Here is a 24950-nt window from a genome sequence, read left to right on the forward strand (position 1 = left end):
TGGCTTTAATGAAGCAAAATAGAATTATTCCAAGGTAGTTAATAATTATTATCTAAACATACAATGGTTGAAGCTCTAGATCATACCTGAATTCAAAACACAGCTCTGATATTAACAAATGTACAGTCATGGGAAAACTTAACTCCTCTCTCTCGATTTTTCTCAACTATAAATTGTGCTAAGAAGTCTGTATTTTAAGAACCAAAAAAAAATTTTTTTTAAAGATATTATTTATGAGAGAGAGGGCAAGAGCAAGAGAGCATGAGCAGAGCAAGAGGGAGAATTAGGCTCCCCGCCGAGCAGGAAACCCGATGCCAATGCTGCTGATGCCAGGGCTCGAATCCAGGACCCTGAGATCATGATCAGAGCCAAAGGCAGACACTTAACCGACTGACCCACCCAAGTACCCCCAAAACTAAATTCTATCAATAATAGAAAAGCAATTAACACTCAGTATAAAACTTCATGTCCTTTTTTATAAGGTACATTACTTTTGAACAGAAGATGATAAACTGTCTCACTCTCAAGAGTATACTACCAATCACTAATGCATATCAAAATAATTGCAAGGTGAGGTTAAAAGTTAAATATAAACTATTATGTCACAGAAAACTCACTTTGAAGAAACAGGTACTAATCACAAAAGATAAACTGAGAACTACAGAATAACACAGAACTCCAACAAAAAAACCATCTAAAATAAAGACTAGGAAAATAAAATTCTAGAAAAAATACACATATATGCACACAAATAGGAAAATAAAGTACCACTTAGCACTTATTAGATTAGTAAAGCACTTTAAAAATTCCCATATCAGCATAAAATTTACAAACTCATTCTTTAATGGAGACTGTATAAAATGGTGCACCTCATTCTTACTTATTAGCATTATTTATAAGAGCCAACAAATGGAAATAACCCAGACGAGGACTAAAGGAAATTATGACACACTCACTAGGTAAAGCATTACACAGCCATTCAAAATTATAAAAATACATCACCATGTTTTATAAAATCTAAAGAGGTACTACTATATCAAAGAAAAAACTGTTATTAAACTGTGACATCAAATATCATTAAGATGTATCCCAATTTCCAGAGAAATTATAATGTGCAACAATGTGCATCAGAGGCTTATGAAATATGAAACCACCAAAAATGGAAAATGCTTTCACAAAATGAAGTGAAAAAAACCATAATCACCACAATAACAAAAGCAAATATGTGAAGCAATTCTGTGGGCTAGGAATTAGTACTTTTGAAAAAATTTTATTTACTTATTCAACAGAGAGAGAGAGGGAGAGAGTATAAGCAGGGGGAGCTGCAGCAAGGGAAGGAGAAGCAGGTTCACCATTGAGCAGGGAGCCCCATGTGGGGCTCAATCCCAGAACCTGACCTCAGCCGAAGGCAGCCACTTAATCAACTGAGCCACCCAAGCGCCCTGAAATTAGTACTCATATTAGTATCTCTCTTTTCCAGATTATCCCATATGAGAAATAATATATCCAATTAAAGACACAGAGATTAAGTGGAAATATTAACCACAAATGATTATAGTTCACAGATTATTACAACTGCAAAAAAGTACATAAACATGGTTATGGGCTAGAGGGGGACATGATCTGCTTTAATAATCAGGGATTTTTTTCCCTTTTATAAAGCATTCCATTAAAATGTTACCTTAAATCTGAGTCATAAAAAAATATAAAACTGAAAATAACCTTTTTTTCAAACAGCATGTTACACTGTGTAGTACATTAACATCAAAGATTATTTTATGCATTTTGTGCCTGTATATATGTAATATATATATTTTAGTTTTAACCAGTCAATATTTATTAAGTTTACATAAATGCTGATGACTTTCTTTGGACATCATTCTTTCTCACATTTCACACCTTTCTTGTGGAATTATGTTCCTTCTCCCTCAAGGACATAATTCACTTTTTTTTTTTTTAAGATTTTATTTATTTATTCCTGAGAGAGAGAGAGAGAGAGAAAGAGAGAGAGAGAGAGAGGCAGAGACACAACATAGGCAGAGGGAGAAGCAGGCTCCATGCAGGGAGCCTGAGGCGGGCGGGACTTGATCCTGGTCTCCAGGATCACGCCCTGGGCCAAAGGTGGCACTAAACCACTGAGCCACCCAGGGATCCCCCCTTTTTCCTCAAGTCAACTCTTAAAAGTTGTGGTACCTTGAAAATGCCTTTATTTTTACCATCTACCTCTGCTGTATAAAGAATTTTTTTTTTTTGTATAAAGAATTCTTACTAGGCAAATATTCCCTTTCAGCAAAATTTTTAAAAAGATTTTAATTATTTATTCATGAGAGAGAGAGAGAGAGACACAGACAGGCCAAGGGAGAAGCAGGCTCCATGCAGGAAGCCTGACGTGGGACTCGATCCCGGGTCTCCAGGATCATGCCCTGTGCGGAAGGCGGCGCTAAACCGCTGAACCACCCAGCTGCCCTCTTCATCTGTTTCTAAGATGAAATTAACTTGTCCACTAAATTTCTAAGTTCTTCTTCTTTTTTTTTTTTTTTTTTTTTTTTAAGATTTTTATTTATTCACGAGAGACAGAGAAGCAGGGACATCGGCAGAGGGAGAAGCCTGCAGAGAATTTGATGTGGGACTCCATCCCAGAACTCTGGTATCACAACCTGAGCTGAAGGCAGACACTCAACCACTCAGCCACCTAGGTGCCCTTCTAAGTTCTTTTCTTAAAATAATTTTCATTTCCAAAATGAAATCTATCTAATGCTTTTTGTCTTCTTTCCTTCCTTTTCCCTTCCTCCGTCCGTCCCTCCCTCTTTCTTTCATGGAGAGAGAGAATCTTAAGCAGGCTCTATGCCCAGTATGAAGACTGATGCAGGGCTGTATCTTACAATCCTGAGATCATGACCTGAGCTGAAATCAAAAGTTGAATGCATAACCTATTAAGCCCCCAAGCACCTCATTTCAGTATTTTCCTTCAAGCATATAAAATATTCTAATTTTATAGTCCATATTTGATAATTACAATATCTGCAATCCTTGAGGGGTTGCTTTTGTAGTATTATTTCTGCTAAACCATGCTCATTATGACTCTCACATGCTTTATGATTTTATATTGTAAGCCCATTTTCCTTGGAATTTTATTTATGGGAATATTTTATTTTGTTATTTTATTTTATTTATTTTATTTTATTTTATTTATTCATGAGAGACCCAGAGAGCGGCAGAGACATAGGCAGGAGAAGCAGGCTCCATGCATTTTATTTATTCATGAGAGAGACAGAGAGAGAGGCAGATGTAGATAGAGGGAGAAGCAGGCTCCATGCAGGGAGCCCGACGCGGGACTTGATCCCAGGACTCCAGGACCAGGCCCTGGGCCGAAGGCGGCACTAAACCGCTGAGCCATCTGGGTTGCCCTCTTCTTGGTTTTTTGTTTCAGGGCTGCTAAAAGCTTTTATAGTAACATCATAGTCAGTAACAAAATGACAAACCATGCAGCAGAGCAAACACATCTCTCAAAGTAGTGCCATTTAAATAATCACAGCAACATCTTAAAGATATTAATTCACAATACTACATCAACCATAATTAGCTCAGGGAGGAAACCAATTAGTTTTTTTACAGCACCAGGTGTAGCCACCCTTTCACCCAGGTACCAAGATACTATTTAAAGGTAGCCACTTAACTGACCCCATGAATTTGCAATTTTAGAATGCATATCATCTTTACATTTGCCACTAAGTAGACACCTGAACAATGTCTGCTATACTAAAAATATCTTACCAAGGATTTTTATTAGTCAATATTTAGGATCCACCTAGGTAAATTAACAGAAAGGTAATTTATTCAAGGACAGTGTCACTGCCATTATGTCACTGAAAAGGCTGAAAATAGGTGCAAAGATAACATCACCCAAAATAATGCTGACGTGGCTTGATGAGGAAATCCCTATCCCTGCCACAGACAAGTGCTAAATGCCAAAATTCAAATCCATTACCATGCCAGGACCAAAGTCACTTTTTCATTAGGAACTTAACCTTGACACTTCCACTTAAAGGTGACCATCTCTACTTCCGCTCCTTCCTGCAAAATCGAAAGTTATGAATAGAACCCTCATTTCCTTACATTGTGTATTTTCAAGCAAAAGTGATCTATGGGTGTGTCTGACTAGTGGCTCTTAATGTTATTTAAGATGCATCCATCTAGATACAAGAGCATCTGGGAATTTGAATTCTGACTAGTACATACACTGCAGAGGCCTGACTCAATATGGGCATTTCTGCAAATATAGAAAGCTACTCAAAAACTGGGGGCTCCAAATATGAAAAATACTCACTATTAAAGAGATTGAGGTTGATATTTAAGATACAAAATTGGGATCCCTGGGTGGCGCAGCGGTTTGGCGCCTGCCTTTGGCCCAGGGCGCGATCCCGGTGACCCGGGATCGAGTCCCACGTCGGGCTCCCGGTGCATGGAGCCTGCTTCTCCCTCTGCCTGTGTCTCTGCCTCACTCTCTCTCTCTGTGACTATCATAAATAAATAAAAAATTAAAAAAAAAAAGATACAAAATTATGTCACAGGGACTCCTGGGTGGCTCAGTGGTTGAGCGGCTGCCTTTGGCTCAGGGCATGATCCTGGGTCCAGGGATGGAGTCCCACACCGGGCTCCCTGTGGGGAGCCTGGTTCTCCCTCTGCCTATGTCTCTGCCTCGCTGTGTCTCTCATGAATAAATAAAATCTTAAAAGATATATGCCACATACACTTAATTTATAAATAAACACCCAAATATTGTGGGATTACAATGAAAAATTTACCTTTTACTGATGAGATGTACTATGCACGTGCAAGCAAAGAGTTGGAGGGGGGAAGAGAGAAGGACAGAGAATCTTGGGCACAATCTATGCTGAGTATGAGGCCAACACAGGGCTCAATCTCTTGACTCTGAGATTGTGACCTGAGCTGAAACCAAGAGTCAGACGCTTAACCAACTGACCCACCCAGGCACCCTGAATTTTTTTAATTCCAGTATAGTTAACACAGTGTTATATTAGTCAGGCATACAATATAGTGATTCAATAATCCTACATATTCTGAGTGCTCATCATAAGTATACTCTGTATTCCTCATCATCTATTTCACCCAACCTACTCTACCCTCCACCTTTGGTAACTATGAATTTGTTCTCTATATTTAGATTAGTGAGAACAGAATTTTTGACCACGAAGTTTTTCAATGTTTCATCATGATGTATTCAAACTTGTCATTCCTAGATTATAGCAGAAATTGACAAAATCAAGGAACCAAAAATGATAGACAAGTGATTTTACAAGTGATTTTTACAAGTGATTTTAGATGTCGCTATATTTTATGTCAGAAGTCAATTACTTATTTAGAGATTACACAGATTTACTCAAAGCTCAACTTCTAGAAGGCTTCCCAATTTAGGCAAATAAGTTATTAAATTTGTCTTTATATGGAGATTATAAAGAGTGATGTCCTGCATATTTAATATAATTCAAAAAAATATGCCCCAAAGCAATCAGATTAGATTTTAAACAGAGTAGAGAATATAAAAACCAAATGCATTTCAGTGCAGGTAGTGATGGGAAAGAGCCCACCTCACTTCAGAGACAAGAAGAGACTACAAAGATCAAGGACCAAAGTCAGGAGCTGTTGCTCAGTGCCCCCCCCCCCCAAAAAAAAATTCCTGGTAAGCTCCCACTCAGGTGGTATCCTACCACACAGCAATTAACTTTTGATATTGAGAAAGTTTGTCCTTTTGTTACTGAGAACTCAGTGTCTGGCAGCATCATGTTGGTACAATGACTGTTATTCTGCTTTCTATCCACCTCCTGGAATGACTGAGCTTCCTACCTTCTGAGATATTAATGGTCTGCCCATGCAAAGTCCATACCCTAAGCATGTGAGGATAGAAAAAAATCAACTCAATAACTAAAGGACCAGAGCCCATTTCTGCAAACTTGGGGAATTAGCCAAGAGTCAGACAAGAGCCCTCAAATCACCACTACCTCTGCCACTGAAGAGATAAAAAATTAGTGATAGCCTGATGCCTTCTTATTCTGTCTCAAGTCAGGATGCAGGGGTTTGGCACACAGCGCTCCCAAGTATTGCTAACGGATGTTCCCTTTTGACCCAGCCCACTGATAATTCTTATTCCAAAAGGCACTAAGCTTGCCCAAGGAAAAGGGGATGAACTATTTCATTAAACATTTAATTAATCGGGCAGCCCCGGTGGCGCAGCGGTTTGGCGCCGCCTGCAGCCTGGGGTGTGATCCTGGAGACCCGGGATCGAGTCCCACATTGGGCTCCCTGCGTGGAGCCTGCTTCTCCCTCTGTCTTGTGTCTCTGCCCCTCTCTCTCTGTGTCTATGAATAAATAATGGTCAAGCTAAATAAAATATTTATTTAGCTTTATTTAGCTTTTATTTAAATAAATAATATTTAAATAAAATATTTAAAAAAACATTTAATTAATCAAAATCATTAATTAGATGCCTTTCGGTAGCATACTATCCATAAATCCTTGCAAATAGTATCACGATTAATCCAAGTGTGAAGTTGATGGCATACAGACAAGCAGTACTCCTGGGAATATTTTTATTTTTCACCAAACTAGTTAGTATATTAGCCATTAATGTACACAAAAACACACTTATAAGGATATATATTACAGCAATGATTAGTTAAGTGAAAGGCTAAAAACAAATATAAATCTCTAAGTAAATGGTTAAATGAAATGTAATATACTTGTAACAGAAATACTATGAAAGTTAAAAAAAAAAAAAGGATAGGCCTGTATATACTAACAGGGAAAAAAATCAAGTTGCAAAACAAGTACTTTGTTTTCTCATTTATGTCAACAAACATAAAAATCACAGTACAGATAAATACAAATGTAAAAACAAAAAAGGTCTAGGAGGTTACAATACCAACCTTATTAACAACAGAGCTATAAATTAATAAGATTATTTGTCAAAGAGGGAAAATGTACAAAGAACAAGCAGAATAGTTATTTACAGAATATCATTTTTACCTACTGAACTACTTAATGTCATTTTCATAACTATAAAAGGAAACTATCAGTTCACTGCTGTAATTCATACGATTTTCCTAAGAGTTAGCAATGCTTATCAAAAGCCTTAAAAATATGCATTCTTTGAAAAATAGAATTACCGGGGTGCCTGGGTGGCTCAGTCAGTGAAGCATCTACCTTCAGTTCAGGTTGTGATCCCAGGGTCCTGGGATACCTGGCAGTGGGTTCCCTGTTCAGTGGGGAGTCTGCTTCTCCCTCTGCCCCTCCCCACACAAATGTGGGCATGTGTGAGTGCATGTACTCTAATAAATAAATAAAATATTTAAAAATAAATAATAAAAAAAGAATCACCATATGCTTTTAGTAATTCCACTACTGGGTATCCACCCAAAGAAAAAGAAATCTAGTTTGAAAGATGTACTCCTATGTTTATTGCAGCATTACTTGCAATAACCAAGATACTGAAGCAACCCAGGTGTCCATCCATAAACAAATATATGAAGAAGATATGATATATATAACAATGAAACATTACTCCGCCATAAAAGAGTAAGATCTTGCCATGTGCGACAATATGGATGGACCGAGAAAATGTAACAGTAAGTGAAATAAGCCAGACAGAGGAAGATGAATATCGTATCATTTCACTTATATGTGGAATTTAAGAAACAAACCAAAGAGACAAAAACTAGACTCCTAAATACAGGGAACAAACTAGTGGTTGCCAGAGGGGAGGTAGGTGGGAGGATAAGTGAAGCAGATAAAGGAGACTAAGAGTACATTTAATGTGATGAGCACTAAGTAATGTTAGAATTACTGAATCATACTGTACACCTGAAACTAATAGAACACTGTATAATACTTCAATTAAAAAACATTGAAAAAAATAAACATTCTTCGATCTAAAAATCTACTTGTCATTCCTATTCAAAAGAAAGAGATATGCAAAACTACGTAAGTACAAGGATGTTCACCATACTGATTTTATAATAGTGAAAAATTAGAAACATCCAACTGCTATGGTCTAAATGTTTGTGTACTCCTCAAATTCATGTGTTGAAATCCTAATGCCCAATTTGATGGGATTGGAAGGTGGGGCTTTTGGGAAGTGCGAAGTCAGAAGACTGGAGCCCTCATGAATGGATTAGCACTCTTCTAAAAGAGAGCACAGTCCCTAGCGCCTTCCAACATGTGAAGACATAGTGAAAAGGCACTACCAACCAGAAAGTCCTCACCAAGTACCAAATCTGCTGGCTCCATGATCTTGGACTTCCCAGAATTAAATTTCTGAGTTTATAAGCTACCCCCAGTTTGTGATGTTATAGTAGTCTGAGTGGACTAAGACATCAACCAAAGAGGATTTGTTCTATAACTGTAGTCTACCCATACATATAAAGAGAATATCCTAGAGCCTTAAAATCAGATTTAACATAAAATTGGTGATGACTGTACCAGTATCAATCTGTTGGTCTATTACATCATACTATAGTTATGGCAAGGTGTTACTGGAGGAAACTACACATAAAAGTACATGACACCACTCTGTACACTTTTTTGGCAATTTGTGAAATGTGTAATTATTTCAAAATAAAATTTCTCATAAGTGGAGGGAAATACTATAGAAAGCATTGAAAATGTTCATGGAAACTTGGGGGAAAGCAAGTTGCTACCTTATAGAAATTCTGAATTTTATGAAAGGACTGGAAGACTGGAGAGACTAAAAATCAGTGTTATGGCTGGTTATCTGTGAGCAGTAGCATTTTTATTTCCATTTTTGTACTTTTCTGTATTTTCCTACAATTAACATCTACTGCTTTTACATTCAGGAAATATATAATGAAACATTTAAGATCCAAATTAAAAGACACATGAACTGGGAAAATCATTTGAAGCAACTGACATAAAAGGCTATTGTTTAAAAAAATAAAATAAAATAAAAAATAAAAATAAAAAATAAAAAAAGGCTATTGTTTTCAAAGAAGGTAAGAAAAGCACAAAGCAAAAAGATAATTCAGTTAATAAACATGGAAAAATATTCAATCACATTAGTCACTGGAATGCAAACTAAATCAATTATTTCATTTTAACCTCTATGGTAAATTTTCATAAATTAGAATGCCAGATGCTGACAAAGATGCAATAAACTGGACAACAATAAAAACTGTCCTAACACTTCTGGAAAGCAATTTGCCAATATTGATATGAAATAACTTTTAAAATGTTCACTCTTTAACCTACTGCAGTAAGTTTAAATCTAAAAGCTTTATACAAGAATGTCCTATACTGATTACTACATAAAGAAAAACTGGAAACTGAAAATGTCCAACAAAAGTGTTTTTCTATGACAAATAATCTTTAAAATGATACAATAACGAATCTAACAAGACAGTTTAACTACAATAAAGGCTTATTTTTCTCATTTAAATTTTCAAGAACCATGTTTGATTCATTTTGTCTAGGGTTTAATAAAAAAATTCCATCAAAATCCTTATCTCTTCCACGGAACTGGAAGTAAGCCCCTGAGGCTACAGTTACATAAAACATCTATTAAAGGATGTAAACTGTCCAAGTGCACTCTGAAGCGATCTGCCAAAATCACCACAGAAATATCCAAATTGTCAGTCTATAAAAATGAGAGATCAATCACCATCTCTATACCTAAACAATATGTATCATCACCAGATATGCCAAAAGCAGTCTTCATTATTGGTCCATTTTATGCCAGTTCCTATGTGAGGAGTTATATAAATGAAAGGAAAAAAGAAAGACATCAAATTCTTGGCAAAATCCTCCAATCATAAAAGACAGCAGTTTTAAGGTAACAGAACCGAGTCAGGAAAAAGTCATCATGAATATGGTGAAACTCTCTTTGGTCGTGTATAACCATCTGTTTTACTTACCTATTTACTATCAGAAACAGAAAACCCATGCCACTTAACCCTATAAATGCTGAAAAAGTGTGTAAGTTGATTAAAGTCATATGCTTCATGGCAAATCAATCGTCCAGGTTTAATTTTTACATCTCCAATAATGACCACCAAATTAAAAGTACTTAAAAAAAAAAAAGGACATAAAATAAACATCTGTCATTTCATCTAGCATAAAGCATCAGAGTCCTTCCTACTAGAATATGCTTAGGGGTAGTTCACAGGAAACAAAAATAAAAATTAAACTGAGGATTTTCCATCCATTCTGACAGAGAAGAATAACAACATTTATGGAACGCTTGATTCATCTTCATAACAACTTCAGTTAAATGCCACTATCACTCACATTTTGTAGATAAGAAAAATGTTACTTTAGAGGAACCTGGCTGGCTCAGTTGGTGGAGTTTGTGACTCTTGATCTTGGGATTTTGAGTTCGAGCCCCACAATGGGTGTAAAGATTACTTAAAAGTAAAATCTTACCAAAAAAAAAAAAAAGTTACTTTACCTGTAGGTAATGTGCCCAATGTTGCAAAGCTAGTAAGGCAGAGGCAGGATTTGAACCTAGGCAGTTGGGAGAGTCTGCCAATACATTTTTACAGTGGTTATTAACTATACTACAATTACCTTAGAGAAAACTTTTTTAAGACAACCAGTTATTTGAAAAAAAAAAAAAGACAACCAGTTACATACCATTTAAGGAATATTATAAATCTCCTCAACAAGCCAATGGTCTCTGGCTCAGTTCTGCCTACAATGGCTAATAATCCAAAAAAAAATGGATATGCCACCAGATAACTAGGGTCCTCAGAGCAGAAGTCAATGCAGCTCTGGCCTGATTTCTATCTCGGGGCCAAGGTAATTTTCTATCCTAGGGTCATTTAATTTTCAGTTAAAAAAAGACAATATTCATGGCAGTTTATGCAATAAAACTTACCCTCTATCACAAAGCACTTATCTTTATCTGAATTATTTTGTCAGCAAGCTCCACAATGGCAGTGACCTTATGTACAATTTACTGTTCTCTAGTACCTTGAACAGTGACTAGCACACAGGAAGCTAACAACATTTGTTAAATGAATCAGTGGATAAATAAATGCTACATAAGTGTTTCTCAAATTTTAATGTGTATAAGAATCATCTAGGGCAGCCTCAGCAGTTTAGCGCTGCCTTTGGCCTGGGGCGTGATCCTGGAGACCCGGGGTCGAGTCCCACATCAGGCTTCCTGCATGGAGCCTGCTTCTCCCTCTGCCTGTGTCTCTCATGAATAAATAAATAAAATCTTAAAAAAAAAAAAAAAAAAAAAAAGAACCTAGGGATCTTGCTAAGATGCACATTCTGATTCAGCAGTTCAGTAGCAGAGGCTGAGATTTAGTATTCTGAGAATCCATCCCCTGGGTAACTAAGTCTGCTGCTAGTCTATGACTCATTTTGAATAGCAAAGTAACTAGACCACCTGAGCTCTGCAAGTAGTCAAAAATCAGAATTCACTTATTCTCCACTGTGGAAGAAAACCTGAGGTTTATTCCTCAGTAAAGCTATTACTATACTGCCAATCCTCTGGTATCAGAAGGAAAGACTTATATCCCCAAATTCTCACTACACCTCAGTCAGATGGCATCTGTTGCTGCTTCAAAACAAAACAAAATAGGCTTCCATAGATCAGTGACTTAGTTTTTGGTGGAGGGGGAGGCCCAAAGATTACTCTGAAAATATAAAACTACAGACTTCTCCCTAGAAAGTTCTATAGAAGATTCATGAACTAATCCCCTTATTAAGATTAAGAACCCTATTGCTATTTAGCATTTAAGTAATTTAAATAGTCCTCAATGGGGCACATGGGTGGCTTAGTTGGTTAAGTGTCTGCCTTTGGCTCAGGTCATGATCCCTAGGTCCTGGGATCAAGCCCCAGTCAGGCTCCCTGCTTTCCATGTATATAAATGTATCTTATCATTATTACTCAATCACTGCCCCACTTTTTCCTTCACCTAACTCAAAAAGCTAGAATAATCCTATATTTCTCTTACCTTGCTTAATTGCAAGTTTTTGTAAATCCTACAAATTTAAAACCTCATAGCTAATTCAACAACAAATATATTAGTACCAATTATGTGCACTATGTTAGTAATATGGGGAAAAACACTGCCAATAAGCAGACAGTGAATCCCTGGTCTCTTCTGAAAAATAAAAGGTATCATACAAATCAGGACATTTTTGAGAATTAAACAGGGTGGGATATCTGTTCCAGAAAAACAGGTGTACACTATAACCATCTGGGACAAAATGAGGGGTAGGATCAGACTAACCTATTTTGTAGTTTGCAATATCTAACGGTATGAAGTACTGGCCAACTAAGTACAACACAAACCCTGGATTATTCGTGACTTTTTGCTCTGACACAGAAAATGCTTTTTTCTCTTCCCTCAATAATATAAAAACCAAACAAAACTTAACTTTTCATCCTTGGAGTCTGGCTTTAAGTCTACTGTTCAAAGACTACCCCTAGTAAGATTCATCTAAAGTACTTCTCCAAAAGTAAACAAACAAAGTACATCTCTGTCTTTGGCTTAGAGCCAGTCATTTATAAATATAGAGATTTTTTTTTTAAAGATTTATTTATTTATTTATGAGAAACACACAGAGAGAGAGAGGCAGAGACACAGGCAGAGAGAGTAGCAGGCTCCATGCAGGGAGCCTGATGTGGGACTCGATCCCAGGTCTCCAAGATCACACCCTGGGCTGCAGGCGGGGCTAAACCGCTGCGCCACTGGGGCTGCCCTAGATATATTTTTCTAAACCCAAGTTTGGCTCTATCACAAGATAACAGACAAAAGAAGACACAGGAGTACATGATATTCAAAAGTTTCTTTTTCTTACATTTACCTACACTTAACCATTAGAAAATTGTTTTCTAGGGATCCCTAGGTGGCTCAGCAGTTGAGCGCCTGCCTTCAGCCCAGCGCATGATCCCCGAGCCCCGGGACTGAGTTCCACATCAAGTCCCACATCAGGCTTCCTGCATGGAGCCTGCTTCTCCCTCTGCCTCTCTCTCTGTATCTCTCATGAATAAATAAATAAAATCTTTAAAAAAATTTTTTTCTAAAAAAGGAAATATAAACCATCTATTTCTTTTTCATTATTTGTATTCCTTTAAATCTTGCATGTAAATGAGTCTATATTTTAACATACTGCAATCTTCATTCTTGTTTTAAAAGTTTTATTTGCCCAACTAAAAGTATACTCTTAAAAACTATAAAAAAGTTAAAGGTAATTACCCTGTTGGCTTACCCAGAATAAGGGTAAATTAGTAACAAGGCTCAGATTAGAACTCAAAAAGTATCTCTCTCTCACTTTTATTTTTTAAAGATTTATTTATTCATGGGGGTGGTGGTGGTGGTAAAGACACAGGCAGAGAGAGAAGCAGGCTCCATGCAGGGAGCCCGATGCGGAACTCATCCAAGGATCACGGCAGGCACTAAACTGCTGAGCCACCCAGGGATCCCTCCCTCTCTCTTTTAAAAAGGTATGTAGCTCTTAAATCAGTGCTACCTCACAGTGTTTTTCACAGTTACCAGTGCCACTATCATGTAGTTTTAATACTTTTTCCAAAAATGTTCAACATATCAAACACATATTTCAGTCATTTTGGAAGTGACTATTTATATACTGGACAATTTACATCACAACCGAGTTGCTTTGATGATCAAACGATAATTGTTAGTTAAGCTCTTCTCTAGACTGTGTTACAAGGCTTAATACATAAACACCATAAAAATCATAAATATCATGAACACTAACTTTGTCAGAAGAAATCATTATTTCCAAATAACAGATAAGAACTTGAGGTTCCAAAAAGTTGTCACTTGTCTAAGGTCATAAACTAACATTTGAACCCAGGATTCCAAAATCCTTACACAAAAATCACTGCATAAAGAAAAAGTTTATAATATTTTCAAGACTAGAAACCTTCCTCAAGAACTAAACTTTAAGGAAAATAAAAATTTAAGCAAAATACAAGGACAATAAAATAAGATGCAATAAACACCATTAGAGCTAAAGAGTCATTTTCCATTTTCATTTAAGGATCTTCAAAGAGGTTAAAAATCTTAATGACTTCACAATTAGTTGGATTAGTTTCTCAACTTCCTCTACTCTCAGCTCCTCTGCAATAGAGCCTCAGACCCCATTTCAACTACAAGGTCAAAATCTTTTCTTAAGCTTCTAGGTAGAAAATCAAAATTACAGATTTGAAATCTTCACATCTACTATCAAAGATAATTTCCATTCGCTGGAAGTAATTTGGAAGCAATATGGAACTACAAACCCAAATTGATACAAAATATGTGAATATCAATATTCCTAGCTTCTGGTTCTTCAAAAACTGTAAACCAGTTCACTGTAATTTGAAGCACATAAGGTACTTTTACATCTTTATGTTCATTTCTGAGCATTTTATTCTACTTTTCACATTTCAAAAATAATTCTGACTGCATTTTCAGTCCATTGTATCTGAAAATATTTCTACGTGAAAATGTTTTTGTTCATTTTTAAATCTGCATCTACCTCCAACAAATATTCCAAAATCAAATTGTTCAAAAATCACTATTCACTTATTTATAATTTTTCTTGGCAGTCATTTCACGATTTGTTCAGGTACTTCCTTCTTCTAAGCCATTTTTTTTAAAAATCTTTTTCAGTGACTTTTAATAACTTTTTATAAGTAAATTATTTAAATAAATGGGAAAAATAGTCCTGCTTGGATTGAAAGGCACATTATGATTACTCTAATACAAAATAAATGAAAAATTAGGTAAATTATCCCACTTATTTCAGATTCTAAGGTTAATCTAAAATTTAAAAATGTTATAACCTAAAAAAGCATTAAGCTTTAGAAGTTAGATAAATCATTTTAAAAATTGTGGAAGAGCTGGGGGAAGAAGGGAATGGGCAGTTATTATTTAATGCATACAGTTTCAGTTTTGCAAGATGAAGAGTTCTGAATGTGGAGAGTGGCAAAGTTGCTTAACAATGTAAAAGTAGGGATCCCTGGGTGGCGCAGCGGTTTAGCGCCTGCCTTTGGCCCAGGGCACGATCCTGGAGACCCGGGATCGAATCCCACGTCGGGCTCCCGGTGCATGGAGCCTGCTTCTCCCTCTGCCTGTGTCTCTGCCTCTCGCTCTCTCTCTGTGTGACTATCATAAATAAATAAAAATTAAAAAAACAAAAACAAAACCAATGTAAAAGTACTTAATAACCCTGAACTATACACTTAAAAATGTATGAAAATAAAATTATGAAATTAAAAATCATGAAATTCTATGTTATCTGTATTTTAAATAAGAATATTTAAAAAGTTATCTAATAGTTATTAAAGTATCCTAAAGTGCATAAAAGTCACTGCTACTTAAGTAAGTGGTTATTGGTATTCATTCTCAGGGAAAAACTCAAATTGAGACAGAAACGCAATTAAAACATGGCCAAACAACTAAAGCAGATATAACTGCTAGAAATATTAGTAGAGGAAAATGATCTGAAGAACAAAAATGTCAGCAGTCATAAAAATCATTTAGAAAAAAAGTGCAAGCTGTCATTTACATAATTTGATAGAAGGGACCATGATGCTGTTTTGAACTTAACAGAATGCTTTTTTTTTTTAACAGAATGCGTTTTAACAGAATTTATATTGGTACATGTCTGACAATTTTGTGAATTATTCAAACATTTTTGCCTCTTCTCAGGGAGCCAGACTCCTTCAAAACAGAGTAAGGAAAAAAACCAATCAACTATTGAAGTCAATACAGCCCTTTGTCTGCAAGACTAAGTTAAAAAAAGTTACATATAAGTATTACTCAAAAGAGGAATCCCAGTCAGCCTGTAGATTTCTACTGCAGTATAGTTAGGTAGCAGAGTTGTAATTCCAGATTTAATATTCACTAGCTGTATAATCTTGGGCAAATTTCTCTGTGCCATAGTTTATCTCTAAAATAATTATTCTCCCTACCTCACAGGTAGGCTTGAGTACACGTGTATACACGTATATATGCAAAAACACGTAACAGGCCTGATACACAGTAGGTACAATATATGTGTATATCACTATTATTATAGTGTTATCATCATTACTACTATTTATCCCACAGATTCCAGTTATAAACTAGTTAAGCTGGAGTCTTTACAGAGAAATGCACGCAAGTAAAAGATCTTGAACACAAGTGCGAAAAACTTAGATTCCAGGTTAGAGAAGCCCTACCAAAGATGATCCACAAGCAACCTGGTTTACAGTAAAGTGGTTCCTAACCTGTCTTCTGCAGTGGACCTCTTCGGTAGCCCAATTAATCTGTATATCTCTTCTCAAAATTATTTTTTAAGTCTTGAAATGCACAGGATCACAAAATAAACCAATTATATTATCGTTACCAAATTTTTTTAAACTCCTACCTTAGTAATAAATGTGCTTTACTAACGCATTAAATAATAAGACTTTTAAACATATAACAAGGAGAAATTAACATTAACAGTACTTCAAGATACCTGCAAATACTGTAATATATGAAAATATTTCTCTTGTTGCATCCATTAAAATTTCAAGAATTTTCAATTCTCATCAATTCTAGAATTAGAAGCTAGTCAAAATAAACAGGCAATTTTTTTCCCTCAACCAAGTTCACAGACTTCCTCAATTCTAACCAGAGACCCAGATTAAGAATCCTTGGCTTAGGAGAAAGTGCAAAAATAAGTCCTGGAGCCAGAGACTTGTGTTCTAGACACCAGACTTCAGACTTTAGTCCCCACATTATTTGCACCCGAATGACCTCAGACATCAGACTGAGCTTTGGTTCACTCATTTAGAACCTAAATTCTAAAAGTTATTCCTATAGTTGTAAGGATCAAACATTAGCTAACAAAATGCCATATGACCAGTGTTATTTTTTTTTTACTGATTTTAATACCATATATTCAGCCCCAAATGTTTAGTGTCCTTGTTAACTTTCAATAACTCACTATAGGAGAAAAGTTAAAAACCACATACCAATTCACAATTAATGGAAATATTAATTTAACAGTTTAATAAGAACCATGATTTGGCACCAGAATGACACGTATCTAAATCCCAATTCCAAGACTTCACTTCTAAGTTACTTAACCTCTCCACTTCAGTTTTCTCATCTGTAAAACATTGCAATGTTGTTTTAGAAACAAGAGAGGATCTAGCTTAAACACTCAATAAATGGAGCGATTATTAAAGTTCACATTTTCACAAAGCCAAAGGAATCAATTTGGAACTCAAAAGTTTATTTTGGAATTCAGTTAATATAAATAAAACTTCACATTCTCTTGCCCAGCAAAACACATACACACTTAAAACCTGAAGCATTTGCATGGCATAACGTTTCTAATACAAATTTGCACGGTTTAAAATCTTATCTGATTTCTTATCCTGCCAAAAAAAAAAAAAAAAAGAAAAATACACAAAAAAACCCTACAATGAGAATAAAAAAACGGTAAACAGAATGGGTTCAGCAATCTCAAATCTTCTCATGATTTACTTGGGAGTGTTCCAGTGAATGTTTATTATCAAGGTCGGACATATACTAAGGTAGTTGTGTCTCTTTAAAACGCAATTTAAAGATCTCAAATTTACTAGCTACACATTGTCGGTTAGATTAAAAAAAAAAAATTATAGCATGTTATTTACTTTATGCCGGAATATTACGGAGTAAGATCCATGCCACCCTGGGGGGGGGGGGGGGGGAGGTGGGCGGGGGGAACCTGCCACAGACTTGTCTCCAGCTTCCTGATCCATTATACAACCTGTAAATTCCTTCCCTCATTGAAAAGATTCTTTTTATGGGCATAGTTAACAAGTGCCAAGTTGCGAAGTTGCAGCTTTGCTGGTTTGACGTTTTCACAATGCAAGAACAATATGATCTGGAATCTACTCAAAAGCATTAGCCAGGCAGTCAGCTGATGCTCACCGCACACAAGAGAAAAGACAGAAATGAGAGAAATTAAACCTCGTATTTGTGTAGAGCAAGTAGCCACTACCTTTAAAACTAAAATAGGCCAGCAGCAGACGTTCCAGTTAAAAAATAAAAATAAAAAAAAAAGTATTTCTATTGTTGGAAAGATTAAAAAAAAAAAAACAACAACAAAAAACCAAAAACAAAAAAACTCGGCCTTCCTCGGACTTGGTTTCTCTCATTCTTGGAATTTTCCTCGTATGAGGGCTTTTTATCCGTTCATAAAACCGAACCCTCATCACGCAGCCACGGCCCCGAATAACTTTTACGAAAGGTCAAAGCGGTGCCTTTCAAGGCTCCCAAAGCCTAGTGGCGTCTCCTCCGTTCGCAGTAATTCGCTTTCCACCCACAGAACGTTCCAGAGACTTAGGGACCGGGACCAAACAAAATTTGGTGGGGGTTGCTAAAGAGACGCTTCCAACTTTCTCCTCAACACTCGCAGACCGAATTTCACCTTCCTCCCTCCGCCGCCCCACATGTTGCTGCTTCCCTCCCAGAGGGCCCCGCGAGACCTCGCTCCCCCCCCCAACCCCCCCCAGCCCAACGCGCCCACCTGATTACCCTTTTCTCCGTAGACTCCGCCCCTGCCCTCCCCCCACCCCCCACCCCGCTGCCTCCTCTAGGAGGTCCATATGGGACACTTTCCCCTTCCTCTGATTCTCACCTCACACTAGACAAGCCTGGATTCGCCACCTCCAATCCTCCCCCGCCACGGCCCTCACTTCCCACAGCCTCCTGAGGAGCCGTGGGAGCGCGGCGTGGAGCCGCAGGCCTGCACGGCCCAGGTGCTGTGTCAGCCTATCTGCCGGTTCCGCGGCGTGTACGGCCTGGAAAGTCACATGGCGGTAGGACCGGCCGGCGCCTCCACACTCCGGCTCTCCTCACGGCAGGACGACGTTACCAAGTCCACTCACCTCCACGAAGAGCAACATGTCTTCCTCCGCTCGGCCCAATCGTTCTCGCCGCCGCGACTCCAACGGGCTTACAGGCCCGAGCCCCAATCGCTAGGATAAGGACACTCGCCTGGCCCCTCCACCCGGCAGTGGACCCGGCTCCTCCCCCGCCGTCAGCCGCTGCGGCCTGACCCGCCCAGTCCCACCTCCCTTGAAACAGCAACTGTTTCCGGTTCTGCAGAACAATCGCTTCCGGGACAAGAGAAACCCCTCGGCGCGCTCAACTTTTGCGCTACCTTTTCCAGCGGCAGCCCGGGAGGTACTATCGTCAGTCCGCGGGGGGGGGGAGGGGGAGGAAGCGATCAGAGGAAAGCACCATTCTGTGCCAAGGCGGGGGGGGGGGGGAGTGTAAAAATCCTACGGACGCGTTTTAGGTCTCGCCCAACGGATGGCTGCCGCTGCCGTAGTAATTACGCAGCTTTCCATCGTGCAAAATCTAGATCTTGTAAAGATCTAGACGGGACGGACCTCCAGTCCTTCGGAAAAGGTGGTGGCTCTCAGGAAAAAAGTAGAGAAGGAAAAGAAACAGCGGTAACAGTAAATATATTAATATCGGCTGCTGTCTATTCAGTGCTTACTGTGTGCCTGGCGTTCGTCTAAATATTTTATGTGGATTCATCGGTAAGAAACCTTATGCAATAGATTTTTATCCCAATTTTGCAATTCAAGGAGCCCTTTAGGAGAGCGAATTTCCTTCAGGCACCGCCTTTAGAGAACTTTGCCCCCTGTTAACTTAAACCAGGTACCCACCTCTGCTACTCAGTACTTAGTGTGGACACCCTCCTGGTTGATGTTCTGTCGCTGTCACTTCAAAAGAAGTACAATAAAAACAAAAATCTTTAAAAATGGTCTTTATACTTTTCTGTTACCGTGATCCAAATTCCTTATTTTCTTGGGCAGTACCTAGTAAGCGTCACCCCTCCTCCGCAGTCCCACTTCTACATCCTATGTCAGACACTTATCCTTTGAAATAATGGTTTTGACCTTTTGCACTGATTTTTTTTTCCCCATTCCATTATTTCAAAGATCTTTCCGAATTAAAGGTTTCATTTTCACCAGTTGCTGCTACTTGCTTTCAAGACCTTACCGTTCTGATCCCGTGTAATCTCCCTTTAGCTCGAATGAATCTACTCACTTTTTCACTTGAATACCAAAGTAATTGCTCCGTCAAATTCCTGATGTTTCGAGTGCCATCACTCCCCCCAATCTAGTCCACGGTAAACTCAACATTACTTCATCTCAGTTGAACCAATCTCGTCACCTTTCCCCTGAAGGACAAACTCAACACTCACCTCTAAAGCCATGGCTCAAGGTGTCTTCACTATCTGGAATGCTTTCATTTGTCAATCAGCCTTCTCTCTCCATAAGGTTTTCCCAAAGACACTGCTCCCCACAAATTTCTTCTTCATGTCCCTTATTAGCCATTGAATATTCTATTTTAAATTCTTTTCTTTTTCTTTTTTTCGTGTTTTAGTTTCTTCACAGGTACCCTATCATATATTCTTCACAGTCTAGGATAATGGTGGCCACATACTATCTCTCATCAAATGCTTGCCAAGTTGAAAAGGAAGGAGGGAGCTTTAAAATTTTGCTTTAAAAAGCCTTCATTTCCAGTTGCTGACAAATTCCATGCTGCAATAAAAAATATGAGAGAGGGAGAGAGCACAATAATGCTAAATTAGTTTAGTTGACAAGCATGTAGGCTGCTTTGCAAATGCCTACTGGGGTAAGCAATGTAAAAAAAAAAAGCAATGTAAGAGAAAGGAAAGTTATTTAAGGATCTCACAATCTACTATCAACAAAGTATTTAAACAGATTAATTGATAAGTTCAAGAAATGCTGGATAATGATGGATATTTTAATCAAACTTTTATCAAAATAATCCTTAATTGCAGTCCTTTCAGAAAACATTTTTAACTTCCTTGAATGGACTTAATTGTGATTTATAGGAAAGGAGGGAGTAATTTTTATGACTGGGTTGGGTGGAGGCAATCTAACAATAACAGAAAGTGTTCTGTGGCTTAGGAAAGTTTCTGTAGGAATTGAGTCTGAAATAATAATATCCAAATTTTAGAAAGTTTCTGTGGAGGAACTGAGGAAGAATATGTCAAATGTCTAAAACAAACAAAACCCCTAAAACATAAGCCTCTGTTTTTGAGAAGTTCACCAACTAATGGACAGAGACAGATAATAGTTACATTTCAATGAGATAAGTACTGTAATAGAAAGTTTACAGTGTTTTGGGAACAAAGCGGGGAGGTAACTTAGACAATGGGATATTAGAAGGGAGAATATTTAATTTGCTGTTTCTATATTGAGTGATTTCTTAAAAGACAACTACTTTATTTTCCCCTATCTCCCATTCTCTGAAGGACTGAAATACATAAATTGTTTAACTTTACAAGTTTACAGCAAGGACTCAACATAAGACTAAGTTTACAGTAAGAACTCAACATAGGAAGTTCTTGTAGAGAAATTAAGTTATACATCCATAATTTATAAAATCTAAAACCTACAAAATATTTAGTTTATGAATACATACACCTACAGTAAAACTATATAAACAGAGACTAGACATAAATATATCCATACATTCATGACTGCCATTGTCTCTGAAAAGGGACAGAGGGGAAGGAAGGAGTCTAGGGAGAACACCAAAAGGGACTCCAGCTTTATCTCTAATACTTTATTTTATTTAAAAATTTCTGAAGCAAATATGACAAAATCTTAATATTTGTTCATTCTATGTGATAGGCACATGGCTATTTGTTATATATATTACTTTCTGTACTGTTTCATATTTTTTTAGTTAAAAAAATTTTTTAAAAGCTACATAGCCAACAAAACCATCCTGTCCTTTCATTGTTCCAGTGTCCTAAATCCTTTCACGTCCTCTGCAATCAAAGGAGCTGCCCAGACTATTCCTCTGTCAGTTACAAAGCAGCGTCCAGTGTTCCCTTCAATTTCTCCAGCCAACTATGGAATTTCAAAACTTTCTTCAGTCAGGTTCCTTGGAAAAATGAGTTAACTAGGCTGTGCAGAGTGTGATCTTCATCCAAATAATAGCTTCCAGGGCAGCCCAGGTGGCTCAGCGGTTTAACGCCGCCTTCAGCCCAGGGCCTGATCCTGGAGGCCCAGGATCGAGTCCCATGTTGGGCTCCCTGCATGGACCCTGGTTCTCCCTCTGCCTGTGTCTCTGCCTCAATCTCTCTCTCTCTCTCTCTCTTTGTGTCTCTCATAAATAAAAATAAATAAATAAATAAATAAATAAATAAATTCTTTAATATCACCTTTAAAAAAATAGCTTCCAAATTATTGCATATCTAGAACAAGTTGAGGGGCAGCTGAGGACATTGTAACACAACTAATCCATTACACGCTTAAAAATTCTTAAAACCTCAGGAAGAGAGAAGAATCAGGAGTTACATTTGATATACTGGCCTTGAATTCTAACACCTAGATTTTAAGCTTATTTAAGCAGGGCTCTATCTTCTATTTCTTTTAGCGTTCCTGTTGTCTATTCTTTCCTACCCACCCTCCCCCCTTCACCCTTCTACCATCACAGCATATAGAATGCCTAGTTCACTGCATTATAGTAAGCACTCTTGAAATGTTTAGGTCACTGATGTCACAATGGATCTATTATGACATCACCAGGACTGGAATACCATGGTTATTAACAGGATAAACCACAACCTCTGGGAGCAGGAAAGACCTCTTCTAGCTTCCTTGTGGACACCTTTATTAGCATTTGCCTATATTCTGTGAAAAAAGAAATAAAATCATTCAACTTTTCAAAATATTTATCAAAATGCAAAGTCAGATAGACAGCGAATCTGAATCAGAAAAAGAAGTTGCGGATTCCACCATCATGTACAGAAAAGCGTTTTATAAATCAGAAGTCCCTGAGCTGGAGATCCCATTTGCAGTACAGGATATCATCTCTAGGATTGAGCAAGCACAGCTTCATCGAGCCAGAGAGGTAGGTCATAAATGAGAAGTTTACAGATTATAGCTGTTTTTTAACTTTCAATGAAGAGTTACATTTTTTGGAACTCATTTTATTTTCATGATCTTTGTGTTTGAGATAATTTTGATTTCAAATGACAATTTCACCCGACTGTGGGAACAAGCTCCAATTTTATGTTAGTCTCTTTTACTTTCCTATCAGAATTAATCAAGCCTTTTAAGAAATAAATCACATGTGCTATTGAGTGATTGGGATGGAAAGAAAAGTTAAAATCTATAGTATTAGTGATATCTAATTTCAGTCAATAGTTTTCATTTGTTCTTTTTTCTTTTTTTTTTCATTTGTTCTTAACTAAACTTTTGTCAAATAGTTGTTAACGAGAAGAAACATAATTAGATTTGAATTCCAGCTCCCTTTAATTCCCTTGATCACCTCATGGAAGGGAGATTTATTGGCCAACAGAAACCCAATAAACAAAAACCTTGACTAATATAACAATCCAATAAATCCCAAACAATTAAGGTATCTATTTTCTCAAACAGAATACAACAAAATCAGTCAGGTTAAAAGAAATTAATTCAGGTAAGTTTTTTCGTTTAAGGAGTGCTAAATATTTGTACTTTCCCATTCTCTTCGTAAACTTACTCCTGGTCCAACTCCTCACAACTAACAACAATGACCTGGTGTTTGCTTTTAACATCTTTATTGAGGTATAATTGACACATAGTAAGCTGTATATATTTTTAAGTATACAAGTTTTGATATACATAAACACCTATGAAAACTTCATCACAATTGGGGTGCCTGGGTGGCTCAGTGGTTGAGCCTTTGCCTTTGGCTCAGGGTGTGATCCTGGCATCCTAGAATCGGGCCCCACATCAGGCTCCCCGTGGGGAGCCTACCTCTTCCTCTGTCTATGTCTCTGCCTCTCTCTCTGTGTCTCTCATGAATAAATAAATACTTAAAAAAAAAAACTTTATCACATTCATCAACATAATGAACTTACCCATCACCCCAAAAAGTTTCCTCACGCTTAGTTCAATTCCTCCCACACACCCTTCCTAAACTCCCCACCCCAATTTCTAGGCAGCTGCTAATATGCCTTCTGTCACTATAAGATTATTTTGCATTTTAAAAGAATTTTTTATGTAAGTGGAATCATATAGCATCTACTTTTAAAAAAAAAATAGAGGATTATTCCTCTATTGGAATAATCATGTGGGTTTTTTTTTTTTTTTTTTGTCTGAGGCAGAGACACAGGCAGAGGAAAAAGCAGGCTCCATGCAGAGAGCTCGACGTGGGACTCAGTCCCGGGACTCCAGGATCACGCCCTGGGCCAAAGGCGGGTGCTAAACCGCTGAGCCACCCAGGGATTCCCCTCTTTTCTGCTTTCCGAAGATAAATTGACAGTCTAGTTGTGGGTTCATTTCTGGGTTTTCTATTCTGTTCCACTAAACTATGTGTCTAGTTTTGTGCCAGTACCACCATCAGGGAAATACAGATCAAAACGACATGAGATTCACCTCACACCTGTCAGAACAGCTAGAATTAACAACTCAGGAAACAATAGACGTTGGCAAGGATGTGGATAAAGGGGAACCCTCTTGCACTGTTGGTGGGAATGCAAACTGTTACAGCCACTCTGGAAAACACTATGCAGACTACTCTAAAAGTTAAAAATTGAACTATCCTATGACCCAGCAATGGCACTACTAGGTATTTACCCAAAGGATACAAAAATACTGATTTGAAGGGATACATGTACCCCTCTACTCAAAGCAGCATTATCCACAATAGACACATTATGGAAAAAGCCCAAATGTCCATCAGGTGGTAAATGAATAAAGAAAATGTGATATACATATATAATGGAATATTACTCAGGCATAAAAAAGAGTGAAAATTTGAATTTGCAACCATGTACATGGAGCTAGAGAGTAGTATGCTAAGTGAAATAAGTCAGAGAAAGATAAATACCATATTGTTTTACTCATATGTGGAATTTAAGAAACAAAACAAATGAACATGGTTGTGGGG

General features: G+C 37.5%; 2 protein-coding genes and 1 long non-coding RNA gene across 18 annotated transcripts in view; 2 read left to right on the forward strand and 1 right to left on the reverse strand.

The window, feature by feature from the left end:
- Window positions 1-24950, reverse strand: part of LARP4 (La ribonucleoprotein 4) — a 222137-nt gene that overhangs the window by 54295 nt on the left and 142892 nt on the right. For 2 of the 10 annotated variants that reach the window (XM_077870096.1, XM_077870091.1), the window contains exons 1-2: window positions 22234-22507; window positions 20236-20575 (exon numbers count right to left, since the gene is read on the reverse strand). In XM_077870096.1, coding sequence (XP_077726222.1) covers window positions 20236-20247 — 12 coding nt within the window. In that variant the 5' untranslated portion in view covers window positions 20248-20575; window positions 22234-22507. Of the gene's footprint in view, window positions 1-18654; window positions 18809-18904; window positions 19069-20235; window positions 20576-22233; window positions 22535-24950 lie in introns of those variants that run through there. The other 8 variants (XM_077870095.1, XM_077870092.1, XM_077870090.1 and 5 more) reach the window with 6 other exon arrangements.
- Window positions 18595-20570, forward strand: LOC144296843 (uncharacterized). The gene is made up of 2 exons (XR_013363791.1): window positions 18595-19202; window positions 19318-20570. It is a non-coding gene; the product is annotated as an uncharacterized LOC144296843 (long non-coding RNA).
- FAM186A (family with sequence similarity 186 member A) overlaps window positions 22353-24950 on the forward strand; it is a 93922-nt gene continuing 91324 nt past the window's right edge. For 3 of the 7 annotated variants that reach the window (XR_013363780.1, XR_013363781.1, XM_077870084.1), the window contains exon 1: window positions 22568-22925. Coding sequence is in view for 4 of the 7 variants with exons in the window: in XM_077870084.1 (XP_077726210.1) it covers window positions 22755-22925 (171 nt within the window). In the remaining 3 variants the exon portion in view is untranslated. Of the gene's footprint in view, window positions 22926-24950 lie in introns of all 7 variants that reach the window. The other 4 variants (XM_077870088.1, XM_077870087.1, XM_077870085.1 and 1 more) reach the window with 3 other exon arrangements.

The sequence above is a fragment of the Canis aureus genome, chromosome 25, assembly GCF_053574225.1.
Source record: "Canis aureus isolate CA01 chromosome 25, VMU_Caureus_v.1.0, whole genome shotgun sequence".
Taxonomy (NCBI): domain Eukaryota; kingdom Metazoa; phylum Chordata; class Mammalia; order Carnivora; family Canidae; genus Canis; species Canis aureus.